The sequence below is a fragment of the Tamandua tetradactyla genome, chromosome 6, assembly GCF_023851605.1.
Source record: "Tamandua tetradactyla isolate mTamTet1 chromosome 6, mTamTet1.pri, whole genome shotgun sequence".
Taxonomy (NCBI): domain Eukaryota; kingdom Metazoa; phylum Chordata; class Mammalia; order Pilosa; family Myrmecophagidae; genus Tamandua; species Tamandua tetradactyla.
Window position 1 is genome coordinate 177,420,604 of NC_135332.1, and position 17,374 is coordinate 177,437,977.

General features: G+C 59.8%; 1 protein-coding gene across 4 annotated transcripts in view; it reads right to left on the minus strand.

Annotated features, from left to right (window-relative positions):
- The window catches only part of ST3GAL1 (ST3 beta-galactoside alpha-2,3-sialyltransferase 1), an 80,279-nt gene that overhangs the window by 5,666 nt on the left and 57,239 nt on the right, over positions 1-17,374 (minus strand). For 3 of the 4 annotated variants that reach the window (XM_077167737.1, XM_077167738.1, XM_077167740.1), the window contains 5 exons: positions 9,014-9,842; positions 3,999-4,195; positions 2,868-3,047; positions 2,485-2,530; positions 1,104-1,223 (listed from right to left, as the gene is read on the minus strand). In XM_077167737.1, the coding sequence (XP_077023852.1) occupies positions 1,104-1,223; positions 2,485-2,530; positions 2,868-3,047; positions 3,999-4,195; positions 9,014-9,322 (852 nt within the window). In that variant the 5' untranslated portion in view covers positions 9,323-9,842. The remainder of the gene's footprint in view (positions 1-1,103; positions 1,224-2,484; positions 2,531-2,867; positions 3,048-3,998; positions 4,196-9,013; positions 9,843-17,374) is intronic. The other variant, XM_077167741.1, reaches the window with a different exon arrangement.

The window sequence follows — 17,374 nt, forward strand, 5'->3', positions numbered from 1 at the left end:
GGCCTTGGAAACTGAGAAGATGAGTAGGAGGGGACCCGGGAAGGGGCTTGTTCCAGACAAAGGGAGTCTCTCTGGGCTGCAGGTGGGAGCAGGGGCAGCTCCCAGGCAGGTGCTGCCCTACTGGCGACTGCCAGCCTGGCCCTGGCTCCACCCTCGGGCAGGGACATCAGGGCTGGGCAGGACAGAGGGACAGGAATCACGTTTCTGATCCCAAGGGGGTCATGACTAGTGGTTGGGGTGGGGAGATGGGATGGGATGTGCAGCGAGGCCCAGACTTCTGGCTGGCTGGGGGTGGGAGGGAGGCGGTGACGGAACCACCGAGGCAGAGCTGGGAGCTGGTCCTGCACCCGCCTTGACCCTTCCCCGCGTCTCCAACCACAAGCCAGTGGCTGGGGTGGCACAGGCTGCGTGTGACAAGAGGGGTTCTCTGTGTGCCCTGTGAGAGCCCCAGCCAGGGATGAAGTGGGAGCCCTGTGACTCCTTCTGTACCTCTCGGGACCCAGAAGCACCTGTGTCATCGAGGGAGTCCCGGGCACATGGCCTGGCTGACCTGAGGGCAAGTCTGTGTGGGCGACTCCTACCCTTTCCAGTCACTGGTTCTCAGCCTCGGTGCAGGGTGGAACCCCCGGGAACACTGAAAAGTACGGATGCCTGACTGTCACCCCGGGAGGCTGATGTAGGTGGGCTGGCACGTGAACTGGGCACTCTGCAGATGATTCTGGAGTGCAACCAAGCCCCTTGCTGTTGCCTCGGACAGCAAGTCTCCCAGCTGGGAGCCGTGCGTCTGCACTGCCTGCACGTGGGCTTCCGGCCCCAGCCCCAGCTCCGCCCCGGGAGTCCGCACGCCGAGTGGGAACTCTCGGCAGGGAGTCTGTCCTGGGTCTCGACCACCTTCTCATGGGGCATTGGCTTCTCCTTCAACACCCTTAGGCGGGAAGCACTGTCAACTGCACTGGGGAGAACTGGGATCCGAGCTTCCTGAGGGCCAGGGCCCTTCCTGGGACGGAGCCCTGGAGTGGAGAGTGGACCGGGGGCTGCCCGGCGTGTGGAACGTGGGTGGTGAGCTACCGGCCCGGGCAGCCCGCCTGGCACAGGGAGGGTACCTCGTCACAGATGTGCAGTGAGAAGATGACCGAGAGGATGCCGGTGGACGGGTACCGCCCGTGGCCCTGCAGCCAGCTGTCGAAGACGTATTTGATGAAGGCCGGGTGGTAGACCAGGATCTGCCGGGGGAGGGCGGGCATGGCCGTCAGGGAGAGCTGGTCACGACGGCTCGGGGCACGGGTCATGGGGGCATGCAGTGAGGAAACGACGGAGAACCCCGTGTTCTTGCTGTTCCCATGTCAGTGGAAAAAACGGGCAATGCCCCAAATCACTATGGAAAACGCTAGAAGGCAAACAGCTATGGAGAGGGAAGGGTTCAGAGTGCTGGGGGTGGTGTGCAGAGAGGGCTCACCCAAAGGTGGGCAGGGATGCAGCCTGCGGCTTCTCAGGAAGGGGGATCCTGGAGCAGCAAGAGGTAAGGACATGATGCGCCTGTCACACGCAGAAAACCCCCCACTGAGCCCCAACCCTGCTTAGTAAATTAAAATAAGCCTGGATGCTAGGGTTACAGATGAGGAAACTGAGGCACAGAGATGCTATGTGACGTATTCAGGTGGAGGGGTGCCCTCTGTCCCCCCTTCCCCGGCCGTCACGTCCCCCTGCATGGCCACCCCTGCCTCCCTGTCCCCTAGGTTGTCCCTCCTGATGGGAACCCCCAAACCCTCCCTGCACAGCCCCCTGCAGCCCTAGAACTGGGCCCTGCCCCCAGGGAGGAGAGGGAAGAGACAGCTGCAGAGAGGCCCCACCCCCAGCCCGCCCGCTGCCCGTGCAGCTTCCCCAATGCACCCCCCACCTCCGTGACCCAGCCTCGGCCCCTTCCCATGCAGCTGGGCTCCCGGGGGGCGTGGTGGTCCCCGGAGGCTCGCCCAAGGCCTCAGCCTGAGCCAGGCACACGGCCGTGTTGGGAGAAAGCATCTCTGCAGTGAGGCCTGGGGAAGGGTTCCAGGACAGCACTGTCCTAGGCGAGCCCGGTGGGCCCAAAGCCAAGGACAGGGGTCCTCAAGAAGAGGAAGGAAGGGGGCAGGGAGGCCACGGGGGCCGAGGGGAGGCTGGGGCCAAGGACGGTCTGAGCCCTAAGAGCGAGGCCAGGCACCGGGTGGCCTCGTGGCCTCCGTGGGGAGGGACGAGGTTCCTGCTTTTTGGGTGCCCCAGGAGTGCGGCTGCGTGCTCAGACGCCCCAGGTGCGGCCCGGGTCCGGGGCCCACTCAGAGAACCCCCACGGTGTCCACCGCCCTCCAGCGGGATGCTGAGTGGGGCGTGGTGGGGGCTCCGTCCACCTCCTGCGGGCCTGAGGGCTCCCTCCACCGGGCGCTGCAGAGAACACAGCCCCGAGCTTGAAACACGGCGCTCTGAGAGCGAGGGGCCTGGGCCCCGACTCACCTGGTTCCTTTTCACTTTGATCCTGGAGGGCACGGGGACGTAGGTGCTGCAGGAGGAAGGGCAGGGGTGAGGGGGGCGCCGCCTGGGCACGCAGCTTGGGGTGACAGATGCCGAGGGAGGCCCCCCACCAGCCACGCTCGCCTCTCTCAGGAGCACCCCCCGCCCACCCCCCTCCCCCGGCCAACGCGGCCCCAGCAGAGGCTCCCGAGGGTGACCTCGGCTAACCCAAGCCGGTTCTGTGGTTTCACCTGCCCCCCGCTTCCTGAAAGGTGGCAGTGAGGGATCTGCTCCCTGCCTTCCACGTGGCTGCAGGAGCAGAGGGGGGGCCCCCCCCCAGGTCAGCGTGTCTGCCCGCGGGCTGCGGGGGAGCGGAGGGCACTTACTGGGAGATGGTGCCCTTGGTAGTGGCGCTGACCACCCACTGCAGGTCGAGGGTCTTGAAGGGGACCAGGACCATGCTGACGTTCTCCCCGAGCTCCCGGAAGCTCTCGGGATACACGAGGTGGTGGGTGGTCCTGCTCCCCACATCGGCCTCGAAGCCGGTGGTGGGGGCCCGGTTCATCCTGGGAGACAGGGGAGAGAAAGGCGCGTGCCGCCAGGCTCTGGGCTTTGGCCTCTGGCCTGCAGGCAGACCCGTCCCCTGCCCGGGCCTCCTTCTCCTCCTCTGGACGCAGGGATGACCCGGAGCAGCTCGGGGGCTTTTACCACCTTCGTAAAATGACCTCAAGTGAGCCTCGGTGGTGCCACCAGGCACTGACCACCTGCCACGCGCCAGGGACTGCTGTGGCCCAGTGAGCATGGCGTGGAGGCTGCATGACAACCACAGCAGAGCTACTCAAAAACCTGATTTTATGACCCAGTGAACTGAGGCTCAGAGAGCCTGTCCAAGGCCAACACCAAGTGGCTACCTCGAACATGGGTCTACTAGACTCCAAAGCTGACCCCTTCCTTCACTGCCATGGACAGGCCCACCGGGCACCAGGTGCTCCCGGCCCTGGGGGTCTGAGGACAAACAGGGGGCACAGAAACAAGAGGCGATTCTAGAAGACCCCAAGGCTCACCGGCCCCACCTCCGCTCCTGCCCCTCAATGGGCTCTCGTGGCCTTGGGTTTAGCGAGTGGGGTGTCGGGGCTGCAGGGACCCCAGGACAGATTCATGCATCTCCCTGGGCTGTCTACTCTCCTCGGTGCTGTGGGAAGATGTATCCTACATTAAAGTGACCACGGCATACTACGGCCAAGACTTCAAAATGGGGACGGATTTTCAAAGCTGCAACAAGAGTCTGCCCGTCAGTCTTGCCCTCCGGTGCTGTGCTCCCCGAGGTGTGACTTCCTTTCTTTGCCTCCAGAGAAGCCTTCCCAGTGCCTCTCCACCCTGCAATGCCCAGGTGGGGAAACTGAGGCTCCAAAAGTGCAGTGAGGAGCCCAGGGACCCCAGTGAGCCAGGACACAGCTGGACCAGCGGCCATCTGCGGGGCATGGCTGGGGGGCGTGGGGGGACAGCTGGGCGCTCACCTCAGCACGAAGTCGTGGCTGTCGATGTGTGGCCCGTACTGGGACTCCCGCAGGTTCCCTGAGTTGCCCACGACGGCGCAGCGCCGGCAGCCTGCCACCCCCCTCCTCAGCATGGGGTCCACGCTCCCGGGCACCACCTGGAACAGCTCCTGGATGGTGTCGTTCAAGTTCTGGGGCTGCTTCTCCCGCTGCAGCTTCTGTGGGCAGAGGAGGGAGGGTGGCGGGTCAGCCCTGCGGCCTCTGGTCCAGCCAGGCCTGGCCGCCCACCGCGGAAACCCCGCCGCCCACTGGACACTGTTGCTATCCCCAGGCCCCTTCTCTCTGCTGAGAGCTCAGACATGGCTGCCCCCTCTGAGAAAGCCCAGGGCTCCCGGGGGGCAGCGTGGTGAGAGGGGGCTCGTTCATCCTGCAAATGCTTCCAGTCCAGGCATTCGGATGGCAAGGCTGGGGGGTCTGAGCCAAGCAGTAAGAGAAGGGACAGGGCACCCGCCTTCCCCTGGCTGCACCCACCCCCTTAGCTGTTCACCTGGTCTCTAAGTCCCACCCCCCAAACTCCCTGTCCCAAGTGAAATTCATCACCTTCCCCGCCTGCCTGCTCCTCCTTGGGGTCCCTTTCTCTCCAAATGACCCCAACATCTACCTAAAGGCCACAGTAAGAAACCCGGGACCCAGCCTCAACGTCTCCCTCCTTTACCCGGATGCCTCGTCCTGCTCGTTCCCTGCCAGCCTGTGTGCGTGAGTCGGGTGTGGGTGGGAGTGACCCATGGCCCCTCGGTAGCCTCTGCCTCCCTGCCCCTCCTCACAGTTCACCCAGCCCAGGCCTGCGGGGCTCCAGCCAGGTGAAGCCCTCAGTCCTCTGCTGGATGCACAAAAGCCCCCGATGTCTGCCCAGCAAATTCTCTTCATCTTCTAAGACCCAGCTCGAGGGCCGGCCGCCAGGGCACCTCCTGACAACCAGGCAGCGTCAAACTCTGGTTTGATCCCAAGGGTGACCGGGGTCCTGGTTTGTCTGGGGCTGAGGGGCTCCCCAGGACACAGGCCTTTCAATGCTGAAACGGGGAATATGCTGGGCAAACCGGTACTAGGTGGGCCTGCCATCTGTCCCCCCGCCCCAGCACTGCCCAGCCACCCACTTCCTGGCCACGCCGGGTGCCCGACCCCTGCTGAAGCCTCCTCACTCAGAGCGAAGCCCTGGACAGGCTTCCTAAGAAGTACACCCGGCCCCTGGGAACAGGCCGAGGTGCTGCGCTAGCACAGTGTGGACGAGCACGGATGCTCTGGGGCCCAGGTGGGGGCAGTGACTTGTCCCGAAGCCAAACGAGGACTTTAGAAACTTACCTGCCTTTTGCCCCTTGAATCCTGGGGGCATGGGGTGCATGGCTGGGAGAAAGGTTGGCTAGCCGGGGTTCTGGCCAGGGCTGAGGAGGTGATGGCATGGGCACCTGGCGCCCAGCTCGTATGGAAGGGGTGAGAATGCCCAAAGGGAGGCACCAGCGACCCAGACTGTGCCTGCCTCACAGGCGCCACGGGACAGCCAGCTGGCACCAACAGCCAGCCCTGCCACCGGTTCCTGGCAGGCCTGGCAGGGCACACCTGGACGTGCACTCAAATCCCCGGGGACTTTGTCAACCTGCACCTCCTGACCCGGCAGGCCTGGCGTGGGGCTGAGACCCTGAGTATCTCACAGGTTCCAGGTGACACTGCCGCCGCCGCTCTCAAGCCACAGCCCGAGGAGCCCTGGGGTAGGGGTGTGCGGCCCAGGCCCCTGCAGGAACTCAGCAAGGGGCCCCCAGCCATCGGGGCGGTGTGCTCAAGGCCACCGAGCTCTCTCCCGGCCGGGAGCTCGGCGGGTGCGTGCGGAACCAAGGAACAACCTCAAGCTCTTTAATTCATCTTTCGACAGTATCCACTCAGCACCTACTGCGTGCTGTGCCAACAAGGGCAACTATTCAGCATCTACTGCATACTCTGCCTCAGATGGTATCCATTCAGCAACCACTGTGTGCTTTGTCATGGAAGACATTTTTCATTACACACTGCATGCTTTGCCATGGAGGGCATCTATTCAGCACCTACTGCATGCTTTGCCATGGAGGGCATCTATTCAGCACCTACTGCATGCTTTGCCACAGAGATTATCCATTCAGCACCTACTGCGTGCTTTGCCATGGAGGATAACTATTCAGCACCTACTGCATACTTTGCCATGGAGGGCATCTATTCAGCACCCACTGCATGCTTTGCCACGGAGGGCCAGGTTTGGAAGACTCAACGTCAGTGATGAGCACGTTGAGGGGATGCTGCTGGTGGTACAGGTGGCACCAGAGGCAAACCTGCAATGCCACATTGCCTTGCCAGAACATAACCCACCCACTTTTCCCTAATGATATGCTTAAGGATAAAAGTAAATACAAGTCTATTGTGAAGGAAACCTCACATCTCTACCACAAAGGGAAAGCAAGGATTCCTCGGCAGAAATAAAAGAGTAAATGGTATGATACAAATGCAAACAAATTATCATTCTTCAGTCCCAGCCCGGTCCTGTTGCCTGCCGGGCTCAATGGCCTCTCTTCATCAGAAAGATTGGCAGGTGCTACTGAGGAACACAGTGAAAGCTGGCACCGAGGATGTATGCTGAAAGAAGTAAAGCAGCCACTGCCTTCTCACCCTGCACTTCAGGAAACGGGAATGGCTCCAATATTCAGTGGCAAAAGGGGAGACTGAGGCCCGGGGCAGCGAAGCTCTGAGAGTGAGTGCTGGAGGGAAGAGCCTGGGAGGGCTCGGGAAACACTGAACTATATTTACCTGACATCACCCACCTGGCCCCATGTGAGACAACTAGCCACTCAACATAACGCCACTGTGTCAGGAATGCTGTGTTTCGCTCTGACTTTGGTAAATGACCATAAAAGTACTACAGGCTACTGATGAACACATGAGAAAATGTTCAGGTTAAGGTCACAGACAGCCTCATGCCCCACCCTGACCGGTTTCTGCGGACCCCCGGCCATCCTGACTCACGTCCTGGAGGTGCTCTGAGCACTGACCTGGCCGCTATGGGGCCACTGCTCCTGGGGAAATGCAGGCGGCGGTTCCTGACAGCCTCTGGCGACTTGGCTCACCCCGGAGCCACAGGTAACCTTGTTTCTGTTTAAAGACTTTAATCTTTACTGAGCCATGGCCCACGGCACTACTGCTCACGCCTGAAGGAAGCGTACCCAACCGAAGTGTTTTCTACAAGGACACGCCACGGTCTTCTCACACACAGGAGCACTGGGCAGCGGACGCGCAGGAGCACTGGGCAGCGGGACATTCCACAACCATGGGACGTTCAGCCATGAACCGTCTGGTCAACATGCCAACAGCACTGAGGTGAGGACCCTGCCCTGCCCTTTATCCTGATCAGTTCGCAGTCTCCTTCACCAGACACGCTCGTCTTTGGGGGGCCATGACCCTGCTGTCCTGTTCATTGTCGCCTCCCAGAGCCCACCTCGGGACCTGCACACAGATGTGCCCAACACAGCTAGTGGGCCACGGCAGAAACCAGACCTTCTGACCCACAGCCTGGCGCTTTACGTGCTTTTAAGTTTCACCCACACTTTCTATTCAGTAGACCATCAGCCCCTTGAGTGCAGGGTTTGCTTGAAGAAAGTGCTGGGCAGGAAAGTCTGCCTCTTTCAGGAAGGCCTCCCTGATTTTCTTAGCCTACGTTCAATTCTCTCTCCCTAGCATGCCATATAAAGGGCCTCAGGAAGCCTGCAGCTGGCCCCACTGCCCCAGCACCCTATGCCCCATTTAGCCGCCCTGCTCTGTCTGCAGCTCCACATACGTTGTATTCGAGCTGTGCACAAGCTGCTCCCACCTGGAGAGCACGTCCACCTGGGTGACTGATGGGTCCTTCATGAGGCATTGATTATCATCTCCTCTGGGGGGCCTTCTCTGACACCCCAGTCCCCAAGGATGGGACAGATGTCCCCACTCTGTGCTCACCTATCACACTGCCTTGAGATTGTCTGCTCTTTCTTCTCTCCCCACCAGACCTGTGGCCCAAGAAGGGAGAAGACTCTGACCTGTTCATCTCAATATACTGGGCACTGAGCATGTCGTAGGTACTCAGGAAATGGAGGGTGAAGGGCTAGTTCTTGCTCCCCTCTGACCCAAACCAGAATGACCTTGAAACAACTAGATCAGATCTCAGAACTCCTCCGACCAAACTTTCCAGCGGCTTCCTGAGGCTTAGAACAAACACATCTCAGACCCTGGCCTGTGGCCTACTCTCAGAGCCCCTCTCGCTGCCCCACCCTCACTCACAGGACCTCTGCCCGAGCTTCTCTAGCCTCCCAATGCACTGAGCTGAGCTGACCCCAGGGCTCTTGCCCGTGCTGTCCTTGGCCTGCAGCACGCCTCCGGAACTTTCCAGGGCTGGCACCTGCTCCGCTTTTGATGCTGAGGTGCCTCCTCTGGGGGGCTTGCTGATTTTTAGAGCACTTCATCTCACCTGTCATAAAGATCCCATGGGAAAAGGGAACTTGAATCTGTTTTGCATCTCAGTAGTCACAATGGACTAAAACATCCGCACCCCTCCCCGCCCTAAGCGCCCGTAACCTGTGAAGATGACGTCATTTGCAAACAAAGTCTTCGAAGCTGTAACAAAGTAAAGATCTCGAGGTGGGACCATCCTGGGTTTAGGGCCCTAAAAGCAGTGACCAGTGTCCTTGCATGGGAAAAGCAGAGGGAGAGCTGAGAGCTGGACACACAGGAGGCGGCTGTGTAAGGACGGAGGTGGGGATTGGAGCGGTGTGCCTACAAGCCAGGGGACACCAGGGATTGTTGGGGACGGCTGCAGCCAGTGGTGGCCAGGGCAGGCCCCCCAAGGGCCCCAAAGGAACAGACCCTGCCAACACCTACAGTTGAGTTTCTGGCCCCCAGAGTCACCAACTCTGTGGGTGCACAGGTGCCCCAGGAAAGTGGGCGCACGCATGGTCCCAGGGCCCTCCCGCGGCCCCGGCTCTCACCAGCCACCAGCTGTAGGTGTCCTCCTCAAAGAGCGCGTTCTGGGCGGTCAGCAGCGGCTGCATGGTCTGGTTGAACCTCTCGTCGAACCAGGGTGACACCCCAGGCTCCCCGATGCAGCGGGAGCAGGTGCAGGGCCGCTGCGGGTAGTTCATGAGCCTCTTGAAGCTCTCAGAGAGCTCGGAAACCATGTGCTTGGGGAACCAGGTGGCGGTCACCACCGTGTGGGTGTAGTTCAGGAGGAAGGTCAGGGAGGCCAGGAGGATGAGGAAGGTGAGCAGCTTGAGGTTCCTGTTTCTCATCATCACCATCCTCCACCCTCAGGACGGGCCGGGCTGCAGGACGGGCCGCCAGCCACGGACACGGGGGGACGGACGGGCCCGGGACAGGGCGTGAGGGGGACAAGGCGGGCTTCCGAGGACGGCCTCAAGGCTCGCGGGGCCCGGCTTCCCTCCTGCTGGACGTCGGCCCCCACTCTGCGCTGGATGGGGCCCTGGGGTGGACAGGCTGGGCAGGTGCTCGTGCTGGCTGCCTCTGGCAAATGTGCTGGCGCTGGGAACCGCCCACGGCGCCGATACGGCCTCTTGAGGACGTCTCAATCAGACTTCACAGTGGTTGCCTTTCTCGTCCAGAGACATGGTGATGAGTCTCTGTGCTGGGTCCCTCGGGGGCGAGGACCCCGGAGGAAGGTGTTCGGTGCAGGCACAGGGCAGCAGTCCTTGCCGGCCCCCTCTGGGAGGCGAGGCTGGCAGAGCTCTCTCCCAGGTGCCCGCAGCGAGAGGGCGGCAAAGCGAAGCTCTGGGAGACAAGGGCGCTGGGGGTGTCCACCACCTGCATGAGGGAGGAAGAGGACAGGATGAAACCCTGTTACCTCATGGGAAACTCTCCCCTCCCCACCTCTGCCAGGATGCACCCCTTGACTGTTCCCTGCTGCCGGGTGGCCAGGATGGGTTATCGCACCTCTCTGGGTCTCCGTGTGTAAAATGGGATGTTAATGACTGCCCTGCAAGGTCACCAGGGGCACCAAGGGCACAGAGATGTCCCGTCCTTCTTTCCTGCCACCATCGCCTGGCACTAGCTTTCCATGAAAGTTCACAAAATGTACACTGCACACCACAACCCAGCCACTCCTAATGACATGCCACTTTCTTTTCTCTCCTCCCTCTCCTGGATTCTGAATTTCACCAACGCCGGATCTGCTTAGGGAGGTCCTCCCTTGAGCTCCTCCCACCCGGCCCCCAGGCTCTGCCAACCAACCTCCGTCCAACAGAGCCGCTTTAGACAGGCCAGGTTCAAACTCTGGTTTAATAGCTGCATGGCCTTAGGACGATGACTTACCTTCCCTGACCCTAGTTTCCCCTTCTGTAAAGGGGGTAACAACCCTCTGTTACAGATTGAATCCTGTCCCCCAGAAGACAAGCCCCCAGCCCTGCAGCGGTGACCTCATCTGTGAATAGGATGGTTGACAATGCTGAACCAGGGTGAGCCTTCATCCACCACAACTCTCCTCGTGGGCAGCGGGGACCACACCCGGGAGGAGTGAGGAGGGACAGAGGGTGGGAGGCCAGGCGACGGAGGCAGAGGCTGAGCTGTGGACTGCAAACCAGCTGTCCCCCACTGGGACGCCGCAGACTTTGGAGAAAGCTTGATCCTGCCACCGCTCAGTTTTGGCCTCCAACCCTGCAAGAAATAAGCTGCTGTTCCTTCAGCCACCAGTCACCGTGCTTCTTATAGCAGCGTTGGCAGACTGAGATCCCTCTGGCCCTGGCGGGGCTGGGAAGACCAAATAAAATGATCTACGCTGAGTTGCTAGCACCTAGCAGGCAGTTCTGTGACACAGGATTGAAGGCACATCCTTCCACGAGCCGCCGGCCCCTGGCATGATGGCCTGCTCACATGCGTCTGTTTCCTCAGGTAACCCTCAAAGGCCCCACCGTGAGGTGGACACCAGCCTCCCACCATCACCCTGAAAGGCCGTGAGACCAGAGAGGTGAGACGACCTCCCCAGGCCCGCAGGGCAGGGAGGCAGCTGGTCTGAATCCAATCCACAGCCCCCTTCTCCCACCCACTGCGTCCCCACCCACCCCTCTCAAGAGCCTGGAGGCGCTGGGAGCCCAGGAACCGGCGTGGGTGGGGGACATTAGCCAGCCTGGAGGGACACAGGGAAGGGGAGGCTGTTCACCCAAGGGAAGCAGCTGCAGAGCCCCTCAAATGCCAGCAACACGGCTCCCCGACTCCCCAGATTCTTGGGGCCTCTGTAGGCGGTAACGGCCACCCCTCTGTACTCCAGCAGGGCCTCTGCCTCTTTGCTTGGGATGCCCCCTTTCCTCTCTGCCTGACAAGTCCCTTCCGTCCTCAATGCACAGAGCAGAATATTTTTCAAGGACAGTGTGGGCTGGAGGGAGATTGACGACCTTTTGTTAGAAGGACGGGCGGCTCTCAAGACCCAGATGAGACCGGCAGTGCCTCCCTGGACACACCCAGGTCTCCAGATGCATTTGGTGCAAGCTCCACGGCAGCCTCGTCGCCACGTCAGGCTCCTCAGCCCAGCGGCAAGGCCGTTTTGATCGGCGCTGTCTGCTGCTCCATCTTTCACTTCTCACGGCAACCTGGCTAGAATTTGGGACCCAGGTGTGCCATTTGAGATAGATTCACCTCCTCACCTTCAAGGATGAGGGCTCTCACTGAACCATGCTGGTCAGAGGTTCCCAGCCTCTCACCACCATCACTGGTCCAAGGGTAGGCATGCCCTCCTTGATCCCGTCAGCGTGAAACCTGGGACTCCTGAGAGGAGAAAAGAAGTTTTCTCTTGCTATGCGTGGTTTATGGATTGGCTGCAGAGGCCAGGGGGGAGGTGGCCAGCCTGCCAGATCATACCGCAGGACAGCAGAGCTGAATGAAGGCCAGATAAATGGTTCTGAAACCCTGATCCAGCCATGCCTGCAGGCCACCCTACACCTGGGACTTCCAGTTACAGGACAGAGTAAACCCCTATGACTGTGTAAGACAATTAGCAACTTGACGCATTTTTTCCTGCCTCTGGGCTCCTGCCTAAGCTGTCCCCATTAGCCAAAAAATCCATCCTCTGTGCTTGGCCAGCTGTTTCTTAATCAATCCTCAGGGCTCAGCTGGCATCAACTCCTGCCCACAGTAGGGAAGAGTCAGGGGCCACTCTGGGGCTCCCATGTGTCCCGGCTGCCCTCCCAGCCCCTTTACTTCTCTGTCTCCTCCCCGGATTGGGAACTGTGTGCCAACAGAAACTCATTCTCCTCGTGTGGCTCCGTCACCCGACACACACTTGGAGCTCCGTGGATGCCGTGGCAGAAGGAAACGAAGGGAAGCATGGGGGCCGACGCCTGGGCCAGAAGCACAGACCAATAGTCACGAGATCTTGGGTCTAACCCAGGCTGTGCAACCTTGAACCCGTTACTTAACCTCTTTGAACCATTTGTTCGAGTGAAAAATGGGGCTGACAATACAGATTCCAGTTGATTCTCAGGGCGGTCAACTGACCAGGGTGTGTCCATTCATCCAGTTCGGTCACTGCTTATTTGCCGGGCCCTGTGCTGTGTTAGGCCCTGTAGGGGGTGATGCATCCTCCAAGGCTGTACAGTGGGAGCTTCACGGGCTTCATCAAGGCCCCTGTTGTGCCTTTGGGGCAGGAGGCCCTGTGGCTGGGCCAAGCATGCGTGAAGGGGGACAGCTGGAGATGAGACCAGAGGGCAGTCAGGACAAGGGGATGCGGGTGGGGTGCAAGCAGAGGTGCCACGTGGTCTCACTCACATTTGGCTTCTTTTTACTGAGTAGGGTCCAAGAAGGTCTTACCGAATTCTCTCCCCCAAATGCCAAGTGCAGGGCCAAGGTCGTTTCAATACAGGCTGCTGGGCTGCACTGATTAAGTAAGATCCTGGATGAGACATTAAGTTCCCTCTGAAGTCCTGGCTCCCTGTGAGTGGCATCAATGCTCTAAGCAGATGCCAGGGGTGGGGTGAGAGCTGGGACAGAGGACGAGCTTGGGCTGTGGCCGCAGTGGGACCGAGACACCCGTCCCAGTGCTGCATTTCCAGGATGACGTTCGGATCCCACCTGCCAGCAGAGGTTTCTGGGCTGGGATCAGTTAGTGCTTTCACCAGCCCCATAAAAAACTGCAGTGGAAAAGCAAGGCTATCCTTCCAGCCTGCCTTGGCCCCAGGGGAGGGATGGGGAATGCGTGCCTTCCCTGAGCTCTCCTAGTGTGGTGCAGCCTGCAGCTCCTGGGGGAGTGCCAGTACTGGCTCCCTGAAGTGCAGCCCGGGCCAAGATGCCACGGGGCCAAGATCTCTGGTGCCAAGCATGCAGCGAGGCCAGCCACGTCTCCCCAAATCACTGGGGAAGAACAGAGGTGGGCAGGGACAGGCAGACGGGGTTGCCATCTCAGGGACACAGTCCCAGCCATGGGAAGAGGTGAGGAGAATGCAAGCGGGCAAGATCTAACAGGGTCTCCAGCACAACGGAGGGTGCAGTGAAGGACCTGAAAAGTGAGGTTTCCCTAAAGAAGCTCCTAATAAAGATACTCTGTCCCGTGGGTAGAGAAGAGGGACAACGACCAGCCAGAGAAGATAACTGTCTCCATTTCTGTTTCAAGCTGGAAAACCAAATGTAACGCATGGGTTCCGGAATGCTTAGAAAAAGCCTGCTGTACTGTTGCACGGTTATCACAATGCCAGGACACCGTCTAGCCCTCTGTGCGGTGGCTGGGGCAATGGCTGTGGAAGGAAAGCCCCAGGTACACACGGGTTGGTGGTAAGAGTCGACTCTCTGATGAAAAGCTTTCCCACCTGTCCTTTGTGTGCCCCTCGCATCAACTGGGCAAGGTGGGTGACTGTAAGGCTTGTTTCCCTGAAATGCACAATGAGGTCCAGAGAGAGCGAGTGCCTTGTCTCAGGTCACACAGCAAGAGGGTGGCGAAGCCAGCACTGTGTCCCAGCCTTTGGCCTCCTCCCCGGACCTTCCATGTAGTCGTGGACATCTGTGCTATTTCATTAATCTCTGCTCTTATTTTCACTGTGTCCTTTCTTATACCTTCTTTCAGTTTGATGTGCTGTCATTTTTCTAACTTCTTGAGATGAACAATCTATTTGAGCCATATATTAATTTCTTCATTTCAGTTATTGTATTTTTTGGTTCTAGAATTTCCCATCCAATTCTTTTTTTCTTGTAATAAACAAGTTTTCTGGCAAAGTTCTCCACCTTGTCATCAGTCTTCTTAAACTTATTATTCTCAGTTTTTTAAAGATTCACGGTGGGTAATCTGCAATTTCAGACTAAGTGTGGGTTTTCCTATTGTGGTTTGTCCCTGTCTCTTAGGTCACCTGGTTTTCTGTCTGGTCTGGCTGGTGGCTGCCATGCCACATGTGACGATAATGTGGAGGCTCTGGATGAGGCTATCTCGTGGGAGGGACTCGTGTTCTCCTGCTGGCCAGGGGAGCTGGACACAGACCCTGCCCAGTCGGGGACCTGGTTCACTGGGAGCCGCATCTTTGTTTGCAGATTGACTGGCCCATCTCCACATGCCCGCACTCCTAGCACAGACACACTCAGAGGACAGCACTGCTGCCCAGCCGGGTCCCTCCTCCTTAACAGGCTCCCATCTCCAGCTTTTATCTCCCCTGTACTGTGATGCTACCAAAGGAAGTCAGCTCTCAGCTGCTGTTTGCTCATTTTCTCAGGCTCTGGTCCTATGCACCACAGCCACTGGCTAATGCCTTCTAAGGACACAGAGGGCAGGGTAATGAGCTCCCTCTCGAGGTTCCCTTCATCTGGGGTCTTGGACCCTCAGGCTCTGACTTGGTGGTTCTGGATTCCACTTGAAAAATGGTTTTCTCCCTAGCTTTGGGAGATTTCCAAACCCTCGGCTGTTTGTCCTCTGGACCCTTTTGCTCACACAAACTGGCCCATGCGTCGTGCAGGCTCACCCGAGTGCATTTCCCTCCTCTCAGTGATATCGGACCCTTGGGTCCTGGCTGCAGTGCTTGTCCTCTGATGCTTTCAAGAGCTGGATTTTTAAATTTTATCCTGCTTTTACGGTTCTCCCTAAGACAAAAGGTCTGATGCAGCTTCTGCCACAGTCAGGAATGGGAGTCACAGTGTCTTCGTTGGCCCCTCTGTGTGCCTGCCACCTGGTGTGGCATTTGGTCCATGGTTGGCACACCCAGAGAGGACCAGGGTGCCACGGCAGGAAGCAACTCAACAGGCGGCAAGGGTGTGGCACTGCCGCTCTCTGCATCGCATCCCAGCTCCAGCGGCTTCCAGCCTACGTCGGGACGCCCTTCTCACCCACCAGCTCTAGACACCAGGGACTCCTGGCCATGCCGTCCGGAGACGGTGCGGAAGGCTGGGGGCTGCGCTTTGGCATCCTTCTGGTCCCGCCACGCCGGCCTTTGGGGCGCATGCCGGCCGCTGCATGTGGGGCACAGCGTGAGGCCTGCGGGGAGGCCCCCAGCTGTGACTGGGAAGAGGGGCTCCTTCTGGAACTGCTCCCCAGATCTGGGCTGATCCCGGGACGCTGGGGTCCACCTTCTGGTTCCCTAAGGGATTCGCTAGTGGATCAGGGCCAACAGCTGGGGTAAGGAACGGCGCAGGCTACCCTAACCTTCCCCTAAGCCTGACCCGCTCCTGGCGTGGCTGCGGGGGGCACTGCTCCCCTGGAGCCGGGCTTCTGCGCCGGCCTGGGGCTTTTCCCTGCACGGCCGCAGGCCCCCTGGGGCTCTGGGCGACTCCAGGTGCGGGCCGGGCCACCAGACCCTGGGCTTTGGGGCCATCAGACCCCGTCTGGCCCCAGCCCAGGCGCTGCAGCAGCCGGCCAGGGCAGTTGCATATCCCCAAACAGATGCCGCGAGACTCAGAGCAGGAGTGCTGGGTACTTAGCAGATGCTCGGTGAGCGCGGCCGCTCCGTGGTCAGATCACGGAAGAGGAACCTCAGAAGGGGAAGCAACTGAGCTCACACAAAAAGGAAGTGGCAGAGCTGGTCTTCTGTCTCCGAGAGTAACGCCCTGTTCCCAGCTCTGGGTCCACTGTCCAAACTTTTCCCTCCATCACTCCTGTCCTCTCTCCCTCCCTTCCCTCCTTGCATTCTTTCAGCATTTAAATAAGAGCATTATCTCCCTGGGCTAGGCACGGGCTTCCAAGAAGCAGGTGGCCTCCCTGGAGACTGGCTATGCGGCCCACCCTGCTCCCGCGGGATGGGCAGTTGTCAAGGGTCACGGGGGCTTCTGGCCTGGCTCAGCCCCTCTTAGACAGTCAGCCTGATGAAGGGGTGCAGCCGGTGAGTCGGAGAGGGGTTGCCTGCAGAGCCGGGGACCTTGCTGGCGTGGACAGATCCTGGGCCCTCACCCCAGGGTTCCTGCAGCCAAGGGGTCCTCGGGGCCCCCCGGGACTGACCAGGGCAAGGTGAGACCTCCTTTACCGGTGTCTGGAACCCTCTCAGCCCCTGGCTGTCACTCGCTGGGGCTCACTGCTCAGAAACCTCCAAGGAGAGGGAAGGGCCTGGTGGCACCTGCATTCATATGGCCCAAATTCCCCAGCCAGACACTAGCTCTTGGTCTGTCTGCCCATCAGGGCTTTTAGGGCACCTTGTCTCTTGCCCCTGGACCCCTGCCCAGATCAGCATGGCCAGATGACCTGGCTACAGCTCCCGGAGAAGCTTCCAGAAGGTGCCATGGCCTATGAGCGGATAGAGGAAGAGCAGACAGAGGCTGGGCTGGAGGGGAAGCTGGTTTCACTACAGCCCGGGTTGGGAAGCCGTGGGGAGAATCCAGAGGGCGCTGAGCCCTTTGCTCTGTGAGCTTCACGCTCATCTATAAAGTGGGGGTGAAAGGCCATCCCTGCCCCCGAGGTGGCCGTGGAGAGCTGTGCCAAGAAGATTAACAACGGGAGGAGATTACCGACCCGCTGTGTGTCCAGGGCTTTCTCTCTGCCAGGTCCTGCTCTAAGCAGATTCCGGACCAAACAGCACACGCCCCGGCATTCTCACGAGGCCAGTGCTGTACTGTCCCTCTTCAATATGGCAAAAACAGAGGCCATAGCCGTCCCGGACCTGCCCAGCATTCTTCCACCAGCAGCAGGTGAAGCTGGGACTCTCGCCAATGCAGCTCAGCCCAGCAGCTGGTGTTGAGGTTTGGGGTGCATCCACCGTCCCCCCAAGTCTCAGCATCTGCAGCTGTAGAAGGGGGACAGTGACAACCACCCTCCGCGGGGGTGGGGGGAGGCAAGAGTGTTGATCGGGGTTGGGTGTATGGCCCTCCCAGCTCAGCCTGGCCCAGGGTGTGTGGGAACCCCATGTCCCTTCCTAGTTTGTCCTCATCAGCTCTGCTTGCTCCAGCTC